This window comes from Rhinolophus ferrumequinum, chromosome 4 (assembly GCF_004115265.2).
Source record: "Rhinolophus ferrumequinum isolate MPI-CBG mRhiFer1 chromosome 4, mRhiFer1_v1.p, whole genome shotgun sequence".
Lineage (NCBI taxonomy): Eukaryota > Metazoa > Chordata > Mammalia > Chiroptera > Rhinolophidae > Rhinolophus > Rhinolophus ferrumequinum.
This window is the reverse complement of record NC_046287.1, coordinates 46,300,798-46,324,318: the sequence shown is the minus strand read 5'-3', so window position 1 is coordinate 46,324,318 and position 23,521 is coordinate 46,300,798. Positions and strand designations below refer to the sequence as shown.

The 23,521-nt window shown below is 36.7% G+C and overlaps 1 protein-coding gene across 4 annotated transcripts in view; it reads left to right on the top strand.

The window, feature by feature from the left end:
* NALCN (sodium leak channel, non-selective) overlaps window positions 1-23,521 on the top strand; it is a 315,292-nt gene that overhangs the window by 120,351 nt on the left and 171,420 nt on the right. For all 4 annotated transcript variants that reach the window (XM_033104832.1, XM_033104830.1, XM_033104828.1 and 1 more), the window contains exons 10-11: window positions 1,735-1,821; window positions 22,444-22,575. In XM_033104832.1, coding sequence (XP_032960723.1) covers window positions 1,735-1,821; window positions 22,444-22,575 — 219 coding nt within the window. The remainder of the gene's footprint in view (window positions 1-1,734; window positions 1,822-22,443; window positions 22,576-23,521) is intronic.

Here is a 23,521-nt window from a genome sequence, read left to right as displayed (position 1 = left end):
GTTTGCATTTCCTTCACTTTATCTCAGACAAAGAAACGACCTTGAGAGAACACTTTTATTAACAATTAAATTGATTCATTTGATTTTGGTCTACTGGAAAAAAAATAATTTAGCAGAGAAAATTGGTCTGCTACTGATCAAAGCAAATATATGCCCCGGGGATCCTTTGTGCCAGGATAAGAGAATAGGATGCCTTGTACAAAGGGTTTTTAGCTAGTGACGGACAGGATTGCTTTTGTCTTTTTCTCCTTAAATGGAGATTCCTGGAATTTTGACAGGAACGTTAAAAGGCACTTGAACAGGTTTGCATTTCAACCAATGTATGTATTCTCAGAATGAGCCTATTTAGGAGGGATGTGCTTGATTCTACCACTGAGAATACCTGTTAAAATTCATTCTAAAGGAAATCAGAATCCTGCAAATGGACACCTGAGGAAAATAATTTGTAATTGGCTTCTTTGATCAAAGAATCTTTGTGTAAATGTGCACCTCCATTTTGTCATTTTAAAAATACCTACATGGTTTGTGAATTTCAGCTCTTGTCTCTCATCCCCTCCCTTATTTTTTAGAGGGCAAGTTTTCTTTCTGCAACTGATCCACGTCCTCTACTACTGAGAGTGTGAAATTATGATGATAAATCCTAGGTAACAGGCTCTTTGTATCATCTCATATCCCCATCAATAATTACCCTTTTGAACAAAGTCAGACTAGCATGAGGACATAAATAAGTATGGCAAAGGTGTTTGCTTCTGTGTATGAAACAGCAGCCTCGGGCAGGAATAACAGTGAGTGCTTGTAGTGTCTTTTCTTCGAAAAATAAAAATCCTTAATTTCACCTTATCCCAATACACCCATACACACTCACACACAGCTAAGGAATTGGAAAGAAAATGGGAAAATATTTATAAGTAGGAAAGGTCTTCCAGTTGAGTATAATATTGACAGATACCTAATTTTTGAGGTAGTGGAATACACGGTAAGATCATAACCTAGATATCGAATTCAGTGAATGTTAGATTTTAGTATCTTGTACCATAGTATCCTATGCTGAATTTCATCATTTATGTATTTTAAACCAAAAGAAACTACTTTAACCCCTTTATAAATATGTACATAAAATTTCTGCCGAGCAGATTAATTTGGCCTAGTTAAAATAATTTCACAAAGTCTATTAAATGATGTGTCAGTCTCCTGTCATTAAAATAACACCGGCCTCTATCCCTATGCCACGTGCACAGTTCTTATACTATTTATACTGAGAATATTTTTCATTGGCTCAGTGAGGAATGTCTACTAAATAAAAATAAAAATTCAGCACTTGTAGTAAAAACACACCAGACACCATGCTTTGGAATTCTAATTTTCATTTTCTTCCAGATCTAATATGCAATAATCAATAATCAATGTAATGGGGATAAAATGGCTACTTTAAACTCTTGTGGAGAAGAATATTTGGGCAATTACATGCAAAACATGTAACGCAAAAAGGACCTGATACATATAGCAAGTGCTCAATAAATGCAAGCTATCGCCATTATTCTTGTTACTATTATTTGCTTAAGTTTTCAGTGTTAGAAGGAACATAATTGGAATGACTCATGTTTTAAATATAGAATCTTAAGAAGACAAATCTTTGATGACATAAAAAAATATACAAAGCTTGGAGACATAAAGTTACAGTTCTCAATGTTCCTAATTACGTGTCTCTGACTCATTTCCCTCTTTGTCTTGAAGATGTTTCACGAAGATGCTGCTGGTGGATGGCAGCTGGTAGCTGTGGATGTCAACAAGCCCCAGGGACGCGCCCCAGCCTGCCTCCAGGTGCAGTACAATGCCATTTTTAAAACTCATCCAGCAAAGCTCTTTGACTTTTATTTTATATGAGGAAATCCACAGCTCTCTAAGCTATAGATCTGCCCTCATTTCTGGTCCTGGAATCAGGGACAGTGTTTTACTCCATCCTGTATTCCCAGGACCTACCAATTTTTAGATGCACAGTAGGGATTTGATAGCTGGTGAATAAATGCACAGAGGTAATACAACATCCCAGGAGTATTGATTCAATGAAGAATTTTGTTGTCATATAAACCTTATGAAAGTATTCTTCTACAAAAGCCTGAATTATTTGGAGGCAGGCGGTCACAATCACAATTCACTTGAGCACTTCACCGAATACCTGGGAAGAAATATCTTTAATAGGTAGTGTGTTGTCCTGCACCTGCAAGCTCTCTGAGCAACGGGATATAATAAAGGTGCTTCCATAACAAAGTGCGCCTGCGTAGACATGAGGCGATGGGGTTGCAAGTAGGCGCCCCCCAGAGGCCTGAGACGTGATCAGGGGTGGGTCATCAGATCTCTGGCCTGTGAACTTTCTGGATTTATCGTCTGCTCTGAGCTCTTCATAAAGCCCAATGAACTCCTTATTTTCTTTGGTGGACCACACTGGCATCTTCTCTTGCTTTGTTCCCTCTCCCTGCACCCAAATATCAGTAATTATTGTTCAAAACCATGTCACATTCCCAAAAGTGGCACCCCTACCACTCCATGGCACTTTCACTATTTCCATTAACCTCCTCGTTAAGGATGAAAAGTCAAGCAGCCCCACTGTGGGAACAGAAAACTGATTCTTCCTCCTGGAGAATTTTATTTTTGTCACTCCCTTTTGTTTTCAATTACAAATCCTCTTCTCATAAGGGTTGCTTTTTATAGTTCTTCATATCACTCCTGTAATTTGGGGAAGGGTTTTTCATCTGCTTCAGAATGAGGATATACCTTCTTTCTTTCTTTTAAATCTTTCTCCAGGTCGGGACTCATACATTTCAAGGATTGGTACCTACGAAGCCAAATATTGCACTTTGAACCATTACTGGGGGCTGTATTTATATGACCATTTAATCATACAATTATTTTGTATCTATCAGTTAAAAGGATAGAGGGGAAAAAGAGGAAGAGATTTCAGTGAATATTGATAATATTTAATATTATTTTCTGGCTCTCTGTTGTATACTTGATAGTAACAATGCTTATAGTAATTCAACTACTGCTACTGTCCTACTAGTAGTAAGAACAATAACAATTGTAGTCACAGTGTAGCTTCTTGGTTGTAAAGCATTTTCACTTCCGTTATTTGATAATCCACCAACTGATATTGACTGACACTAGGTCATCCTGAAAAAGACTAGTACAGCTCCTACTCATGTAGCTTACAAGGTACGAGTTGGGGGAGAAAAGCCAGCATTGAACTAGCAGTTACAGGAGTAATGGGGGTTTTAAAGACGTAATGGAAGATTACATTTTTAAAGGAGTCCACTTTCCTTGTCTGAGAGGTCAGGGAAGGTATTTAAATCAAGACCAAGAGAATGAGGGAGGGAGCAACTAAAGATGAGGCACAGTGAGCCCTTCGAGGCAGAAAGACTGGCATGTTTCAGCTGCGTTTATAGATGAGGAAGTGGAGACCCAGGGGTGAGTCTCCTGAAGTTACAATTTCACCTCAACCAAATGGAAAGGCCAGGATTTGTACCTGGGTCTTCTGGTTCCTAGACCCGTGCTTTTCTCAGCTGAAAAACTATGCCAAGGAAACGTAAGTTTGTAATACAAATGAACCATCAGACCTGTTGCGAGTACAAATTGGAGTCCTACTAGCATTGCTTAAAAATCTATTAAGTACATGTTAATAGATGCCTCAAGGTTGCAATCTAGAATTAGGACACAAGTTAGCCTCCCTGTCTCAAAGATTTGAAATGGCAAGGAGGGTGTAATGGAGGGGCCAGCACTGATCAGGGATATAGGAAAATAAAGGTCGGTGGAGGGGCGGGTAGAGATTAGGCTAGAAGTAGGTAGATGGGACATTCAGGAGGCCTGAGTATTAGACATGTGTTGTGAATATGGCAGCTTGATAAGTTTTATGAATAATGATGCATATAGTTTGAAACTAAGAGAGAAAGGAGTCAGACGTTTTAGTATGAAGGAAGTTCCATTCAGCTCAGCTTCACATTCGGTCCTAAGTCATGTGTTCCAGAAGGATCCAATTTGAAAGAGTATGTATGAAAAGTGGTATGGCCAAGATATCATCTGTTTTTAATGGACATTAGCTGTGGAGAGAGAGAGTATGTTTCCATGTCTGAGTAAAAAATTAATTAATCATTAATTAATTAAAAGAGAAATAAAGAAAAGAAGTAAAGACACAATACTAAAATAAAATGGTCATGAAATACTCATTGGCCTTTACTAATGATTAATGCCATCTAAAACTAGGTAACAGGAGAATTTTCATCTGAACCATCCACTTACTCAGTGTCTAGGATTATATTGATATCTCACCCTCAAGGACAAACAGTAGCAATACTCACTTTTTATTTTTCCAATGAACAAATGTTCTTATAAATCATATGTTAAACTATAGAAATAAAATAAAAAGTGTTTGCTTTAATTCCTTCCAACTAAACTTCCCTCATTCCTTTTCCGAAATAACCTAGAGGTTAAGAGCCAATTCTTCTAAGACACTTTACTCCTTCATTTATCTCTTATAAAACAGCATGTCTGCCTCTCGGAGTCACTGTCATTTTCATGGTGTTTCCTCTTTCTATAACACTCTTCTCTCCCATTCATCCTTTTTTTTTTTAAATTAAAGTTTATTGGGTGACAATTGTTAGTAAAACTACATAGATTTCAGGTGTACACAATGGAGTACTATTCTGCCATAAGAAGAGATGAAATAGTACCATTCATCCTTTATAATTCAGCTCAAACATTGTCCTCAAAGAATAGATCAGGTAGCCTGGTTATATATTTTCATATCATCTGTATTTTTCTTTTGAGTTTATAATAATTTTATTAAAATGGTATAATTCATTATTTAATATCTGCTTCTCCGAGAGGTGACTCCATGACAGGAGGGAACATAATAGTCACGGTCCCTGCAAAAGTTGTCTCTGACACCTGGAAGATGCTTAATTGGTACTCACTAAACTACAGAACAATCAAGTGAAATAATGACTAGGAAACTTCTTTACCTGTAAAAAGACTTATTTGGTGTCTCACTTAGAAGCAGTTGTATTTGTCCTCTTGATCTTGTCTCTGGGAACTAGAAATCACGTGGGTTATGGTAATAACATTATTTCTATAAAAACATTTATTTCTAAGCCTAAAACAAGTGGGACATTGGAGTTTGTTTTTACAAAGTACTTCTCAAAGGTTGTATGGCTTTGGATAACCAAAAGGTTTGATACTTTTGCTAGCACATCTCTCCCAAAACATGGTGGCATAGGCTTGACAGGACATAACTGTGACTTCTGTTATGTCTTACCACTTTCAGAATTATTTTTATCTTCTTCAGTATGTGAAATAAATAGGTCTATATTTGGAAATGTAGTCTTAGTTGAATATATAATGTTGTTGAAAAGAACCACACCAATTCCTATCTTAACAAAAAAGTAGAATTTATTGGAATGAAACATTTGAACAGCTGTAAATAAATTCAGTTAGTAATTTTGCTATTGTTGAACTAAATTAGAAATATGAGACATCAACAATATCTGAGAGATGGCAAATTGGTGTCCCAGAGTCGCAGTTAGAGTACTAAGAATTGAGGATTTTTGCCCTGACAGTGGAACTTTGTTTTAAAATTTGACTCCCAAGTTAAAAACAGAATATTGTATATATTCTTTTGCTTTTGTAAAATACAAAGATCTGGTAACAAGGCTCTCACTCCCACATGGCTATAATTGGCCAGAGCGGGGTGGGGCCTGCCCCAAGGGGCTTGTGCACAGTCTCCACTTCCCCTCTGTCTCCCAACATTCCATATTGTCTCCATAGCACTGGAAATGAATGTGATTTATCTGTGGATCCATACAATTACTTTTCTCAAAGTAGAAAAATGTTTCTCTTATCTCATGACTCTATAGTGGAAAAATAAACAAATTTGTAAATACATAAGTATATAAATACATCCATGACTGACTGACTGACTGAATGAATGAATGTTTTGCAGAAGGGAGAAATGAACCTATTTCTTTGTAGAAATAATGGGCTATCCCTATGTGTTTAGTACATGACTCTGGGACTGATTTTCTCATTTATACTCATATTACCTGCTGGGTCCCAGGAGGCATTTGTTTAGATGACCCATGAAAGAAATTATACTAATGTGACTTTAGATCATGATGGTATAAATTTGCATAAATTTCAATTATTCCAAAGTTGTCTTTCCATAAATTTCAGTTTTTCAAAATTTTAAAATCATACCTCAGCATAAATGGAGACTGGCTTGAATTCCCTTATAAATGAAGGACTCTTGAAAAATCATCTTTGTCCTTATTACAGGTGAAATTATTTTGGATTCACCAGCTTTCTTCATTGGTACTGTTTTGTACTTTTACTTTCTTTTCTGCTTTTGTATTCTAGTCTAGTTTATGGATATGAGCATTTATATGTCTTCCCCACCAACTATGAGTAATGGAAGTAATTTAATAAAATGAGATTGACTGATGTGGCTTAATCTTCCCTACTACTGTTAAACTAACTACACGTTGTGACTGATGCTTCTGTCATTCTGGGTGTTTGATGTGTAATAACCGTTTTCCTTTCTGTGTGTCTATGTATCTATCTATTGATGTACCTAAAAGATATACCAGGGGTGCCAAAAAAATGTGTATACATGACTTGTATTCATCTTTTGTTATAGGTATATATTATTACAATTTTAATACAGTTTTTTTCCTTTTTTAAAATGTGTATACAGTTTTTTGGCTCTCTCTTTCGGTGTGTGTGTACGTGTGTGTGAGTGTGTGTGCATATATATATATATATGTGTGTGTGCAAATATATATATATATATTTTTCTAATTACAGAAATAAATCTATTAAGATTTTATGTATTCCAGTGGTTAGGATCTGAGCAATAGGGACACTTTTTTATTGTTTCCCTACTTTCCTACACATATACACATATTTTATCTTATTTCAAATGTTGCAATCATTGTGTTTCTGCTCCCTCTTTATATATATATATTTATTACGGACCTATTAAATGAATTAGGGCACTTCCAGATCTTACTCTTCTACAGAATAATAAGTTCTATAGAGCTTGTAGAGGAAAAAATGTGTACCTTGGTTTGCATTTTGAAGCTACAAATTTCATTCTGTGTTCTGAAACACAAATTTTAAGTGTAATCCTAGCTATAATTATAACCACAGTGGGAATCATATGCAACTATGCAGGTCAAGAATTTAATTTGATGCCTTTAGGGTGGTCTTTTCTGTTTTTAAAATAAATGAAAACGTATATGCTGTAAACTTTAATTGCAAAGCCGCAAGTTCAGAGTGGGAGGACAAGCAGAATGGATTTTCGACCTCATAGGTTATATGTGGTGAGCTCTCTGATGCCATTTGTTGAAATTTTAGTTAATTAATTTAATGTGAATGAAGTAAATTTTAATAACTCACTTTTCATGTTTCTCCAGTTATTAATGAAAATTGTACAATGTCTAATAAGGAACTTAGCTATGGTAAACTTATGCAATTCCTAAGAAATTCCTTTCTATGCTAAGGACAAATAAGCAAATCTCTTATAGCCCCTGAAATACCCCTCCTACCCTCGGTCCTCCACTTCCCTGTGTCCTGCTTCTCATCTGGGGTCCCATTCCTTCCTGCAAGTGGCCCTTACTACGGGACAAAGATGGCTGGAAATGACAAGGAAAAGCCTGAGAATATGGATAAGGCAAGCCCCAGACCTGGTTTGCTTTCCTTTTGTGTTACAAGGGCCTCAGACTCATGTGTCCTAACAGTACTCCTTTACCTCTCACACCTGCTTCCCCAGCTGTAGACACCCTTGCTTTGTTCTATGAAGTGATACCCAGTATGGCATCTTTCCTGAGGGAGAGTAAGTCACCCTATTGTAGGCTGTTCTAGAATAGGCTGTGGAGACACTTATTTCAGCTATGTTCCTTATTAGTATGACCTTGGGCATATTTTTGCAAACTGGGGATAATACCTCCATCCGCTACTGTGAGAATTGAGTATCTATGTCCTAGTCAAGAAATATTTGATTGCAAGGAACAGACATTATGCTCACAGGGAGCATTTGTTGCCAGTATAATCAGGCCTGCCAGGTGACTATGCTTTCTTTGACTTTCTCTCTCTGTTTGGGGCACCTGATTTCTTATTTTTGTTTCTGTCAGTGCATTTGCCTCTATATTTCTCCTTGAAGATTAGCTTTATTCTGTTTCTTACATATTGTCCAAATATGGCAGATTGTGACTGAATTTGGTGGCCTTCCATTCAAGAGGCTCACCTGAAAACATCCAAAGATGAGTGTGAAGCTGGGAGAAAGTATTTTCATGGTAGGTCACCCAAAATGAACAATTGGCCAGCGGCAGCAGGTCATGCAAGTTGAATGGAAGTAGCAGGTCCACTTAAACAGAGTATTGCGTTTTCCTACAGTAGGAACTCAAAGTAATTTTCCCTTCTTAAGCTTCTCTGAAAACCTTGCCCCAGTTTCTGTCTGCGGGAGCCACTAGTCAACACCCTCATTAGCTTCGTGGAGAAGGGAGGTAGCTCTTTGATCATACGAGTAGTGAGACGTGACCTCAGGAGTAGTTTTCCCTATTAAACTTCTAAGTTTTATGGGACTTGAGAAGTCTATTCAGGACTAAATAGGTTATTATGGTCTGACGTGAATCTCAAATCACCCTGTATAAAAAATAGTTTATTTGGAGAAACACCATATAGTTTCCATGTCCTTACAAATGAATAATTTGTGAACTTCACAATATAATATTCAATCATTCCCTTGCATTAAAAAATTATGAAATATAGAAACACAGTTAAGAAAACCTATGTATCCACTATTACAAAGAATAATAGCTAACGCTTATTGATCACTCACTAGGTGTCAGGCTCACAACAGCGTCATGACTATAGGTGTCCTTATGACCTCTGTTTAACAAATGAGATTGGGGCCCAGACAGCTAAAAGAATTTGATGAAGGTCACATAGCTAGTTACTGACTGGGAATTTCATCACAAGCAGTCTACCTCATATTTTTAACCACTTCATTTTCATCACTGTATATTCTACTATAAAAATAGACCACAATTTGTTTTCTCATTCATTCATTCGTTCATTCTCCTATTGATAGACACTGAGTTTGTTTTTTATTGTTTTGCTATTGCAAACATTCTGGGACCCTTCTTGCCCATGCCTTTTCGTGCACATGTATGAGAATTATTTGAGTATAGTTATGAGAGCAAATTGCTGGATGAAAGGATATGAACAACCTTAGTCTGTACAAGATACTGTCTAATGGCTACCCATATTATGGTGCCACCTTTTACTCTTCCTGGCGACTTGTTAAGAGTTATTGTTTCAAATCCTGTCCACACTTGATGTTGTCAGACTTTACACCCGATGGTGTAAAATGATATATCAAAATTAAATTGGATCTTTCTGATGACAGTCTGTGGATGTTGAGTATATATATGTGTATGTATATATGTATATATATATATATATATATATATATATGTATGTATATTTTATATATACATATAAAATCGTAGGCCACTTACATTTTCTGGAGATTGATTATTATTATTCATGTCTGTTGTCCAATTATTTGTTGATTTTTCCAGATGATTTTCAGAAATTCTGTGCAATTCTAAAGGGTATGTCACTTCGGTCTAACTGAGAAGACATTAAATATTAGATAAATTCAAAATAATAATGCTTGACATATGGGTGCACATTTTACATCTCTACCATTTTCAGGCAACAGTGAAATTCTTTTATGTAGTGTTACCAAAACCATTTAGAAAGTTTCTTCAGTGTGCACTTGAGTCTCAGAAAAGTGAAAAGTTGTAATTGACTCTTTTAGCATCAACCAATTACTTAGCTGTTTAAACTCTATTTTAGCATAAGCAGCAGCTGCGTGAAGAGGTCACCCTAATGTGTGATAAATAGAATTCTGTTAAATTGGAACCTCATTCCTCAGCTGCTGCTGTGACAAGCCGTTTTCTTCCTCCCTCTCAAGTAGGGGTTTTCATCTCTTGACAATTTGACAGATGTGGCTGCACAATTTTGAGCCATCTTCCAACACACACCCAGTGATCTATTATCATGAAGAAAGTCACTGACAAGAAAATGAAAGTATGCATGAGACCTGGCGTTCTCAAGCTCAATTTTTCTTTGTAACATCCCACTGTGTGCCTCCTTCTGTAAAGAACAGAGATAATAGGCTCTTACCATAAGTAGGTCAAATTGTGGCAAAATTATTACTATGGTGTTTTAATGCTTTTTGAGAAAATTTCCATTGAAGGTGAAGATTGAGGGGAGGTGGATTGTGTAATATGTGTATTTCAAGTAATGAAGTGACATCCTAGGCACTTCTTAAACATCTGTCTTCTTAATGAACCTTCCCACAAACTGGCAGATAATTTCAAGAATTGATTGAGCCAATGAGAATTTAGGTTTCATCCACATGCCAACCTCCTCTATACTTAGAGACCAATGTAAGAAGATGGTATGGTCCAGCTAAGACATTGTGGCCCAGGAGAACCAGGGATGATTTGCTAAATCTCCCAGAGCCTCAGTTTCCTGAAAAATGGGGATAATCACATCTCTCAGGGGTTTGTAAGAATTAGAAATGATGCACATAAAATACCTAGCACAGCATGTGGGATGCAGTGGGTCCCTCCGTCCACAAAAATGATTATCCTTACTGTTAGCATACTCTTCTAACTCTGTTCATACTCTCAGAGTATTGGGTTCTCTTCCAGGAAGTCAGCTTTCATGCACACCCCATGGTCCAATGATTTCACAGACTTTAGTTCTAACCCCACTTCCTGACTCTTAGAAGTATGTTTCTAAATGTCTAGCAGCCATGTTCCCAGGCGTTCTCATGGATACTTCACACCTCTTATACAAAAAACCAAATGCACCTCTCCCCCACCCTTTTCCACATAGAAACCAGCTCTTTCCTATATCTCCAGAAACCTGTACACTAACCTCTAATGCACCCCTCTTTGTCCTCCCCAAATGTTATCTGTCTTCAATCCTGTCATCAATTCAGTCTTTTGAATCATTCCTTTCACCGCATCCTAATGTCCCTACCCTACCCTGAAAATCAGGTCAGACAAAGCTTCCTTAACACAGTGATCTCTGACTCCTTGATTATATTTGTTCATTTCCGTCTCTACTTCCCTTGCTTCCATTGTAGCTTCTTCACATGGTAAGTGCTTAGCAACTCATTGGGAGATTGTATGTGAATGTACACATACATATGCTTTCCTGCACAGCACTACACAGTCTCACACAGAGCAGATATAAATTCTTATTCTCCCCTGATGCAGAGGCCAAGGACCCCTCCCCCAAATACTTGAGCATGCACACACTAACCTTCAGTTTCTAACAGCAAAACATAGAACAACAGTTGGAGGAAAAGTTTTTGGGGAAAAAAAGGAATAAAAAAATTATTCTATATGATAACCTAGAATGAGAATTAAGAACAAGAAGAACAAAATAGCTAAAGGCAAAACAGCATGAACAAAAGGTGTAAGGAGGTACTTAAAAGGTTCATTGAAAAAGACCTTTTGTGGTCTTAAAACCAATTAAGGCCAAATCAACTAAAGAGAGGAGTCAGTTGTGTCAATCCTTAGTTCAAAATATTTCATATATACCTATTTAAATATATACATGCACTATATGTTCAATAATTCCAGATAATAATTATATTCAGAGTAGATACCAGAAGACATAATAAAAATAAGATAAAATTATTAGTGCTCTTTTTATTTATTTATCTATCTTACTGTTGATGAAATGGTTTTGCATCTTTGATTTTTGAGCCTCATTGGAAGAAGGAAATATTCAGAACATCTTGCAATTATTTACATTTCAGATTATCTCAAACTGAATTCCTATATCATTGTTTATCATCATCTTCCAGTTTTAGTAAGTCCTATGGCTCTTCAGTATTTGTATTCAAATCAATCAGAATACATTTATTAATTTATGCCAGGTATTCATAATATAGTCTTTGGAGATGAATTTTCATCAAATATTTGTTTTGTTGTCACCTTTGGAAAAAATAAAGTATATAATGTTCTTCTTGCAAGTGTTGATTGCTGGGATTAAATATGCAACCTTCTTCAAAAACTTGAGACAGGGTTTAATGTTGCCATGTGCTTTCTCCATATTCAACACAATTATTGCAATTGGAGGATTTGGAGGAATAGCATGAATCCGTCCGTGCCCTAAGCATGATAACACGTTTGGACACAGTAAAAAACGTCAGTCTTTTTGTATATGGTATGTTTCTTATATATTTCTTCAACCCTTTAAATTTGTTTTTCTATCTTTCCTAAATACTTTAAATATATCAGAACAAGTCTCCCTCTTCAAGATACTAAACACGTAGCTCGAAAGTTTTTATTTATCAAGAGTAACAACCTAAGTTTTTCATTGCATTAGATATACAGTTTATTAAAAAGGACAGCTAATTCAAATCATTTTTTTAAATTCCTTCTTGAATTTAAAATAAAAGTTTTATGTTCACCTGCCCACCATTTAATACGAAAAAAAAAACATATAAAAGTAAATTTCAGGTGACTATATGGACATTTTTATTAACTACGGGACTGTCAATTAAAGTGTCTTCAAAGATCTTAAAACCATCACAGTTTAAGTGTCCCCTGAGTAGCAGTCCTGTTGTAGCCCTTCCTAACCTCTCACTAAAGTACTCATGAAGACAAAAAAAAAAAAGAAAACCTCACAACAACACTGTTAACTAAGAGTAAGAAAACACCTTTTGTCAAAATCTGGCGAGACTATCCAGTAACTATAGTCAGTGAAGCTCTATGGTCAGTGAGAAAAATATAGAACGTTAGTGCCGGCACTGTGGCATTTCACTTACACTTCCCTGTAGGTCAGAATCAGAGCATCCGGAGGAATGGACAGCCCAGGTTATCACACTGACAAAGGCTTATTGCTGGAATACGATCAGTGTCTTCCTCGGCTAACCATCACTCGGTTCTGTAGTGCCCAAGGCTGATTGAGGCAGCTTCTCAGAATGTGCAAAGAAAAGATTATATTACTTGAAACAACAAGATTATATTACTTGAATTTAGGTGTCCTAAATTACTCACTTTGCATGAATACATCTAAAAAATAGGGTCAAGAGTACAAGGGTCTTGGGGCCATCGTCCAGTTTGGAGCATCCCCCTCATCAGAGACCTTGCCAAGCCACGTTAGGGGGAAGCTGCCCTTATGGAGCTTGGCCCGTGGCCCAGCCAGCTGTGTCTAGAGTACCAATGATGCTTTCATTTAATACAGGAGATAGAGAAATGTATGGAAGTTATTTCTTTGAGCCTGCTTTCCATAGAAGGAAGCAGAAAATGCTTTGTGACCAATTTAGTACATGGGGGAAATCAAGTCATGTCAAAGACAATTGTTGAAACTACTATGTTTGCAACATTGTAGGAACTCAGGACTGATGTCTATGAACATGAGGAACATGAAGCTAAAAATAATGCTAGTGTTTTTAATTTTCCTCCTATGCTATTCTTCTTCTAGATACCAGGGAGCATGAGAGAAAACTATTGTGAAAGAACTAATACTTTGATTTTCATTATTATCCATATCCAGCAAAGTAAACAAGGGCATCACTTTATTATTAAAAATCTAAGATTTTAGCATTTTCATCCCTGATTTTTTTTTTCAAATGTCAATGATGAACTCATGTAGGGACATTGACTTCTTCATCCTTAAATTATAGTCTAATTTAAAGGTTTATCAGCCTTTATTTAAAGGCTAATCAGAAGGTTTTTGTACATGTCTTCATTTACTTCTCTCCCACTAATCCATAAATGTATGGCCATGAAGTGTGAGGAAACAGGAGATAGTAAATAGTTTTCTGTAAGATATTTCAAATTGTGAGTATTCATTACAGCATTGTACATGCTGTTCTTAATTGAAGCTTTCATAAATAAAAGACAATGTGGTTTAAATCAATTCAAGACAGACAATTATATTAGACAAGTAATAGAAAAAGCTCCATTTTGATTATTCCTTCAACTGATATACCCAGACTACTGCTCCAAGGAGGTGCTAGAAAGCAGGGGCATCTGAGTGGGGAGCAGTGGTGTGCTTGCAAATGTTTAAATGTTTAGCAATTATCTTGAAGTGCAGGAGTCCTGATTGGCAACATTTGCTAATTTTCATGGCCAATTTTAGGTTAACAATATGGTATTACTGAACATGAAGTAGGGGAACGTTGTACACAAATTGCAGCTCCAGCGCACTACAGGTGGGGCCAACTGTATGCTCCACCTTCAATCAGAGATGTCATATGTATACATGCATACACACACATACACACACACACACGTGTTATAAAATTTTCCTTGAGAACTGTTATCTTTTTTTTTTTTTTTAAGATTTTATCGGGGAAGGGGAACAGGACTTTATTGGGGAACAGTGTGTACTTCCAGGGCTTTTTTCCAAGTCAAGTTGTTGTCCTTTCAATCTTAGTTCTGGAGGGTGTCGTTAAGCTTCAAGTTGTTGTCCTTTCAGTCTTAGTTGTGGAGGGCACAGCTCAGCTCCAGGTCCAGTTGCCATTGCTAGTTGCAGGGGGCACAGCCCACCATCCCTTGTGGGAGTCGAGGAATCGAACTGGCAACCTTGTGGTTGAGAGGATGCACTCCAACCAACTGAGCCATCCAGGAGGCAGCTCAGCTCAAAGTGCCGTGTTCAATTTTAGTTGCAGGGGGTGCTGCCCACCATCCCTTGCAGGAGTCGAGGAATTGAACTGGTAACCTTGTGGTTGTGGTTGAGAGCCCACTGGCCCATGTGGGAATCAAACCGGCAGCCTTCGGAGTTAGGAGCATGAAGCTCTAACTGCCTGAGCCACCAGGCTGGCCCCAAGAAAAGTGTTATCTTTTGATGAACCCATCTGAAGCACATATTTTCCAAGGCGACTTTAGAGGGAAAGAGAGAGAGAGAGAGAGAGAGAGAGAGAGAGAGAGAGAGAGAGAGAAAGTTTGGGAAAGGAATGCCCTTTCTTAATCGCCCCTTCCAAAATGACACATCATTTCCATTTCCATTCCATTGATGAGAACCACCGATATTACCCCATTTTGATGCTAATAGGCTGAGTAATGTAACTTAGCTCTGTGCCCAGGATGAGAAAACGGGCTTGGTGTGTATATTAGTATATATTAGTTAGCTTCTGCTCAACAACAAACCACTCTAACACTTATAAAACAGACTAATTCTTGTTCATAAATTTGTAAGTCAGCTGAAGAACCCTGCTAGTCTGAGCCAATCTCAGCTGAGCAGAACTGGGTTCACTTTTGCATCCGCAAGCAGCTAGCGTTATCATCTACCTAGCTCATCAGCCAGCGTCTGCCCTGGGGCATGGCTGAGGGCTGGGGTCAAGGGGATGATGGACTCCGTGGCCACTGTACAGCTGGCCAGACTTGAGTGTTAACGTGGTAGCTCAGGGTTCCACAAGCTGCAAAAGTAAACTGCAACTCACAGATTTTTTTTTTTAAGTCTTTACTTACATCACCTTTGTATTGTCTCACCAAAACAAGTCACATGGCTAAGAGTCAGAGTGAGAGTTTACTGCATACAGGAAGGTGGGTTCAATTTCAGGCAATTTCAGGCTCTGCCACACATGCTAAAAGTAATTTGAAAAATCACTAGCTTAGTATAATAATCCTTCCAAGCGGTGATTCTTTTCCACTAGGCATGTATTTCTTCTCATTAAAATCTAGTTTGTGTTGTAGAGTCAGGAGTTAGTGATTGAAAGATATTAGTAACAGTAATAAGTATCTGTGTGGGAATTTATGATTTAATATCTAGCCTTATTTTACAGAGTAGAGTGAAAGATATACTCATGCTGGCCAAAAGATGAAAATGTGTTACTAAACTCCTCTTCCTTCTTCCTATCATTTGACTTCCACATGTTTGGGATTCTCTAACCCAGTTCACTCTCCGGTAAAGAGAGCACACCAATCAGGGCTTTATAGTGCGCAGGGTTTTCATGGGTATCATAGACTCCCAGTGCCTTTATAGGAAGACCTATGGATTGCCTTCTACCTTCTGGCTGTCTGAGGACATGCCAGGGGCAGGCAGATGGGAAGGCAGAATTTCTAAAGACATTTGCTGGTTCTGTTCTCTTTTAAGTATTGATATAAATATATTTCCTTTTCAACACCAATTCTTTATGTTGGACAGAATTATTTTGTATATTGATTATAGAAGTAATGCATATCCAGATATCTTCCTAGTAAGGGAAGTGAAAGATGCACCACTCGCAAATGAGAGCTATGTTTCGGATTTTAGGCACTTGGTCTTTTACATTTTGTTCTTGTTCTTAGGCTCGTGGCTCGTGTGCAAGATGGTTTCTAAGAATTTCATCTTGTATTTGCATTGTTCTCCAAATACATTTATTTTGAAAGCAAATTAAAACACAACTTTTCATACAGCTGATACAGTGTCCAGTACATGAAATTTGTTTACCAAGGTAGGATATTTTATTTAAAGAAAGATTTTATTTCAGAGCTGTACTATTCATTATCCTGCTTTATCCTTATCGTGGCCTCTCAGACTACGATTTTCATGTGTTGGATGTTTGCCTGCAGAGACTTCCTCATCTCTAAGGCACCATTTTATAGGCAAAATTACTAAACAAATTAATAGAAAGAGCTCCTATGAAGTCCTTAAGGATTTATACCACTAACAATGATATCGCTTAAGACCTTTTTGAAAGTCTATAAATTTTCACTGTCCCTTTCAAGATTAGTTATCTCTTCCACTTGATATCTCTGTTACCTTCTTACCTACCCCATAAGAAACTAATTGCATCTCTACTTTGCACTTGAAAATACTCAAAGTGTTTTCAAATACAATAATAGCAAGAGTTGTGGGACACAAGATGCCTGCTATGGGCTAGACTGTATACTAAATAGTTTCATTTATATTTATGTTACAATCTAGAGATGGAAATGCTATCACATCTATGTCCCGTATAAGAAAACTGAGTCACAGAGAGGTTAAATTGTGCACAGTGTCTAGATCTGAACTCAGCTCAGTCTGTCTTCAACATTGATATTCTTTTACACCATGGTGATCTTATACCCTCTGTACGGAACAAGTTACCTTCAGCTTTCAAATATAGGGTTCCCAAATGTATACCCTCTATTTTATCACTTGGGGAAGGAGCTGCATCTTATTCTTCTTTAATATGTGGAGCAGAGTCAAATACATTTTGACTGCCAATAGAAGGCGAGGGAGTAGCACCTGCTTTGGACTCAAAACATCTGAGGCTACTTGCTAACTCTATGAGCTTGGAAATCTTATTCTTGCCTGCTTTCTCCTTACATGAAAGGGAATAACAAAAATACTTATCTCATAGGGTTGTTAAAGATTAATTGAAAATTTTTCATTAACGTGCAATATGCTTAGAATGAAGCATGGCACAAACCAAGCACTCAAATATTAACTCTAATTTTGATAATACATCTCACTAGTGTCAAATTGAATTGGGTGAGGATCCCTATCCATGTTTGATGTAGACTTCACAGTCTCTTGAGAACATTCCTTTCACAGTTGGACTCAGAACTAGTATAAAGAAAAGTGACCTCTTGTTCTTCTCTTTGAGGTTGGACTCAGTATCACTGCTCCAGACCTTTTCTCTCATTATATGTTCTGAAACAATGGAAGATGAAAACCTTGGTCAGTATAATGAGTTTACATGTACTGATAAATTTTACAAAGACCCTCCTGGCAAGTCACCTTGAGTGGAAGGAGCCCTTTGGGCAGGTAGAATTTTGTAGCATCAGGCACTTATATATAATCATACTTCATAGAAATGATTTGAGCTGGTATATGTCAAAATCATGAATAATGCTTGTGTAAATTCCCTATTGCTGCTATAACAAATTATCACAAACTTAGTGCCTTAAAACAACAGAAATTTATTACTGTTCAGCAGGTCCAAAATGGATTTCACTGGATCAGCAAGGCTGCATTACTTCTGGAGATTCTAAAGAAGAGACTTTCCTTGCCTTTCCAGATTCTAGAGGCCATCTGCATTCTTAGGCTTTATGAAAGAGCCTGGGATGGTACCTTTTTAATATCCCACACACACACCCACAATGGTTGAAAAACAAACACATAATTTTTTTTTTTTTTTATGAAGCCAACCTGGTTTAGTTGATTTTTTATCTTGGAGTTAGAGATGGGGGAAGGTAGGCATCCATTTCCGTGATGGTGTATCCTAATATATTACCACAATATTCCAGCCAGTGTTTGTTATATTCTATTCAGTGGTTATAGACTTTTAAAATCATGAAATTGTGAGTTTGTACACCCCCTGTAACCTGCTACTCAAGGAGTACCCTCTACAACACAGCCTCTCAAACTTTAATATGCATATTAACCTTGTGAAAGAAGCAGATTCTGATTTAGTAGGTCTGGGATGGGGCCTGAGATCCTGCATTTTTAATACACTCCCAGGGAACTGCTGGTCTAGAAACCACACTTTTAGTAACTAGGTTCTTGAGCATTCCTGACAGATATTGCTGCCTTAGGGATGATTCTGTTATAGTCTCTTCTTTGCATCTTGGTAATTCTAACTGTCACATATAGAAATCAGGCATTCTTGAATCACAACCAAACACATATATAAAACTTCTCTGATTTTAAAAAAATATATAAACCAAAATAACATTGCAATTGAAGGGAACTTTTGAAAATTGAATGGGAATACAGGATCTGAGGAGTCTTACATTAAATGTGTGTGTGTGTGTGTGTGTGTGTGTGTGTGCGCGCGTGTTTATATCTCTATATAAATTCTACATATTAAATAATACAATTGAGAAAATCTCAAGTTATATAATACTATTTTGAGGCACTGACTCAACTTTACCATATTTCCTTTACATTAATTTTCATAAGAAAATTAAAAATTGAAGGATATAGAGGAGCTCCCTTCTAGTTGGTAGGTGGGATGCTGCCCGATTCATGAATCACTCAGTAAAGCCAATTAGATCTTCAAGTTTACTTGGTTGAATTGTTTTCTTAGTTATTATTCCTGTTGTTTTTCTAAATCCCCTCGTGGCTCATCCATGTTTAATGCCTTCATCGTTCCCCTGCATTTATTTTCATATTGGTCCACGTATTCCTGTCATTACCTTCTCATTGTGCTTCACTTCGTTTTTCTTTGTACTGCACATATTGCTACCTGGATAGTATTTGTACTTTATTTTGGTTTCTCATCACTAGAAGGCAGAGCTTTTGATTACTGTTGATTTCCCAATACCCAGAACAATGTGAGGTACACTACAGGCTCTCAGTAACAGTTTCAATGAAAAAAAAAAAAAAGATTTAAGGGTATACATTTTTACTGTCCTGTAGATACAAGCATGAGTCTAAACGTAATGTTGCCAGCCTTTCTGCATTAAGGAAACCAATAGCCAGTTTCAAACATTGATTGAATTCAATTCAATTGAAGTGATCCATGTCACTATGTCTAACTTTAAAGCGAGAGTTACTGGTTTTAATGTTTAACTTTAGTTACCGCATATACTGATCACTTTTATTCTTATTTAATATTTGAAAGTTATTACTTTGGAGAAAGCTAAGCAATGGTGATTATAGTGTATTAAAATCCATTGGAAGTGATTATTTTAATAACTCTAACAACAGGGACACATAGACATTCAGACAAAAAACGACCTAATTATAATGACAGCACCAAAATGAAGCTGTGACAGTTACAGAACCAATTTTAAAGTTTTTTGACAGCCATGCTTAAAAGCTTTGTTTGGATCTTTCAGTAATAACAGTTTACTTAAGGCATGAATCTACAGCTAAGGAAAATAGAAAGAGAAAGTTGTGGCTTTTGTGTCATGCAGACAAAGTGGAAATCAGTTGAAATGTTTTTAATAGAACATTATAATGAAGAGTATAGAAAAGGAATAATAGTTATGAAATTTAACTCTCACAATGCAAGAAAGACTAAATAACAATGAAAATTCTAATGAGAATAGACACTTGCCAACTGATTTGCTTATCTATGTTATGAAGGTCAGTAGTTCCTGCAAGTAAATCGATGTGCATTTAAATATGTTGATTGGCAGTTTGGGAATTTGATTTTCTATTACCTCTAAAATAAAGTCAAAGGCAAATGGATGTAAGAATTCACCAATAGCCATGGTGACACAAAACCTTATTAAATAATCTGCTTTTCCAATGGCTCTGTCATCCATCTCTCAGATTATTAGACTATATCTCACTTGGTTGTAGATTCCATCAAATATACAATATAATTAATTCTTTGACCTTGGGAAATTAATTTCTCATTTCTGAACAGAAAAATACCTGATTCACAAAATGGCACCTATTTTTACTGCATGTCTTGATAGAACACTTATAATATGTAAGTGCTGTTCTAAGCACTTGACAAATATTTACTTATTTAAAATTGATAAGCTTTGGAGGAGCCACTATTATCTTCACTTTATGGATGAGAAAACTGGGGTACAGAAAGACTTAAGTAACTTTCCAAAGGCCACAGAGCTCATAAGTGGTGGGGTTTCAGCTCCACGCAACTTGTCTCAGAGCCCATGTTGTTAATGAATGAGCACTGCAGGGCGATGACAGCCACATGAAATCACATGTGGATCCATAGAGACAGCACTCAGAGGCCTGCTTTCTGTCTTTTCCACTCTCAGGTTCTGCTTTAGTTAGCTTCTTTTAGTTGCAAAGATGGAAGAAGTCTCAGTTCAGATCAGATGCTAAGGATACATGGCCCAAGACCTCAGAAGAATTGAGGGCTCAGTAAGGGGTTGCATGGTGGCTCTAGTCACAGGGCAGTGGGCACCAAGGGATGTGACTCCGTGGTTTGTTGTTATGTGCTCAGCTTCTTTCCATAGGTCAGCTTCTCACCTCCTTTTATTGCCCAGGGCCTTAAACCTGTACTCTCTCCTTTTATATATTCTCTACCCCACAGCAGACAGTGGGACCCAGAATGGACTTTAAACAGAGTTGGTTGGGTACAGAACCCACCTCTGCTGTGTACTTGCTGTGTGAACTCAGACTTAATGACTTAATCTCTTGGAATTCACTGGAAAAGTGACTAATGTATCTCACCATGTAGGACTATGGTGGATATAAAAGAGATAAAATAAACAACATACTTAAAGTATGGCCTGGAATATAGTAAGCATCCAATACATGGCAGCTATTATAATAATAGTCATTATTTTTGAATGCCTGATTATCTCACTCAATGTAGGCAATAGATTTGGACCAGCGTTGGGTCCAAATTATGATTACACCTTCAAAACTTACGTGACAGTGAGAAAGTTATTTAACGTCTCTGCATCTCAGTTTCTTTCTTCATAAAATTAACTTTCTAGGACTGTTACGACATGAAATGAGTTAATTTATGTAAAGTACCTGCAACAGCTTCAGGCACATAGTAAGTATACATATAGACATCAGTTATTATTAGTTGTAGTTTGATTTTCAATAAATTATTGATGCAGAGTGTATTCAATTATGTGATATAAATAAGTTCTGGAGATCTACTACACAGCCTAACGCCTGTAGCTAACAATATTGTATTGTACAGTTAAAATTTGCTAAGAGGATAGATCTTGCGTTATGTGTTCTTACCACTGATACTACTACTACTACTACTACTACTACTACTACTACTAATAATAATAATAATAATAATAATAATAAAGGGGCAGGAGGAAACTTCGGGAGTTGATGAATATGTTTATGACCTTGATGGTGGTAATAGTTACATGGGTGTATACTTATCCCCAAACTCATTGAGTTGTGTATATTCAATATGTACAGCTTTTTTTAACTTTATGTCAATCATACCTCAATAAAATGGTTTTAAAAATAAATTATTATAAGAGTAATTTAAATAAATAAATAATTTATGGAAGTGATAAAGTGAAAAATAAATAGATCTTAGGTTTCTCCCACTTTCCCAGTTTTATGATCATCTCTAAAACATTTTCATCTGCAGTAGCTTTTTCTCTTAACAGAATAAAGCAATACTTGTTTCGTGGTGTCAGCTTTTAAAAGTCATTTTTCCATATAGTTAGTATTAAGGATGAAAACTACCTAACTACGCAATGAAAATTAAGATACAAGCTCTACACAAGTTAGGTGAAATATATTTTCCATTTTTAACCCAAAGTCTCTGAAACTGTCTCCTCAGTTATTTTTGAGCTGCCCCCCAGAGCAAAGATTGCTTTGCTATTAGGCAGTGACTGACGTTCATCGAGTTCTCTTAAAAGCACTGCTCTGCACGGCAGCACGTCACAAAGATGATGTGGGTTCAGGTCTAAGCACCTAATTGCATTTTACTGCAAAGTTTCTTTCTTTGCTAAGAGCTCGTCTGTTTTGCCTCCTCAGCAAATGATGCGGTCATCAGTCTTCCACATGTTCATCCTGAGCATGGTGACTGTGGATGTCATAGTAGCTGCTAGCAACTATCACAAAGGAGAGAGCTTCCGAAGGCAATATGACGAGTTCTATCTTGCAGAGGTAAGCTGCTCACTGGGGTGAAGGTCAAGATGGACCTCCGCTAGTGCCTTTTATAAATGTGAAAATTAATTTCAATTTGTTAATTACTTCAATCGGAACAAAGCTGCTGCTTAAGTGTTGCCCTTGATCACTCTGTGGCCTGATTCATTTCATGTCTCCAAGGGCCTGAGTATCTTCCCCACAGTGTGTTGCATTGCCAAAGTCACCCTTTCCTCTGGGTGTTTCTCTTGCCAAAGTGCTGTTTTCCTGTCCACCTCTCATTTTCTCTCCTTCTGTCATGTTGCATTAGACTGTTTCCCACTAAGTGTAAGAAAGCACAGATTGAGAAGACTGTAAACAAGCAAGTCACCTCAACAATACCAAGGACAGGACTGGAGAGAAATTGAAACTGAAAATATGATCATTTCTGTACTAGAAACTAAGCTGTTACAACCTGCACTAACGGTGTCAAGCCAGGAACAGCTAGAGTTAGTGATTAAATAAGCATCTTCTAGCACCCTACATACCAACTAGAGTTTTAGAATAGTACCTCTTATTGATTCAGTAACTTTGTTAATATTTGATTTTTAAATATTTTTAATAATTTCCAGAGATGACTTTTTCCATTGTGAAAAACTATTTCTAAAATATATCTCAGAATTCAATGGTTAAGTATTTACAAAAAAATTGATTGACATATAGCTCTTTAGAAACCCATTCATAATATAAGTGAGGTATAAATATACTAAATCCAACATATGAAAAAGTAAACTTAAAAAGCAGAAAAATTACAATTTGTTTATTTTTATTACAAAAGCATTTTTTCACATAAAAAAAATCAATTTGCCATAAAGTTGAGTTCTCTTGGATAAAGAATTCCCCCAGTGCTTTTAAAAATGGATTTGGTTAATAAAATTTCTATCCACCCATATATAAACTTTTCAAAAAAAGTAGCATACACCTATTG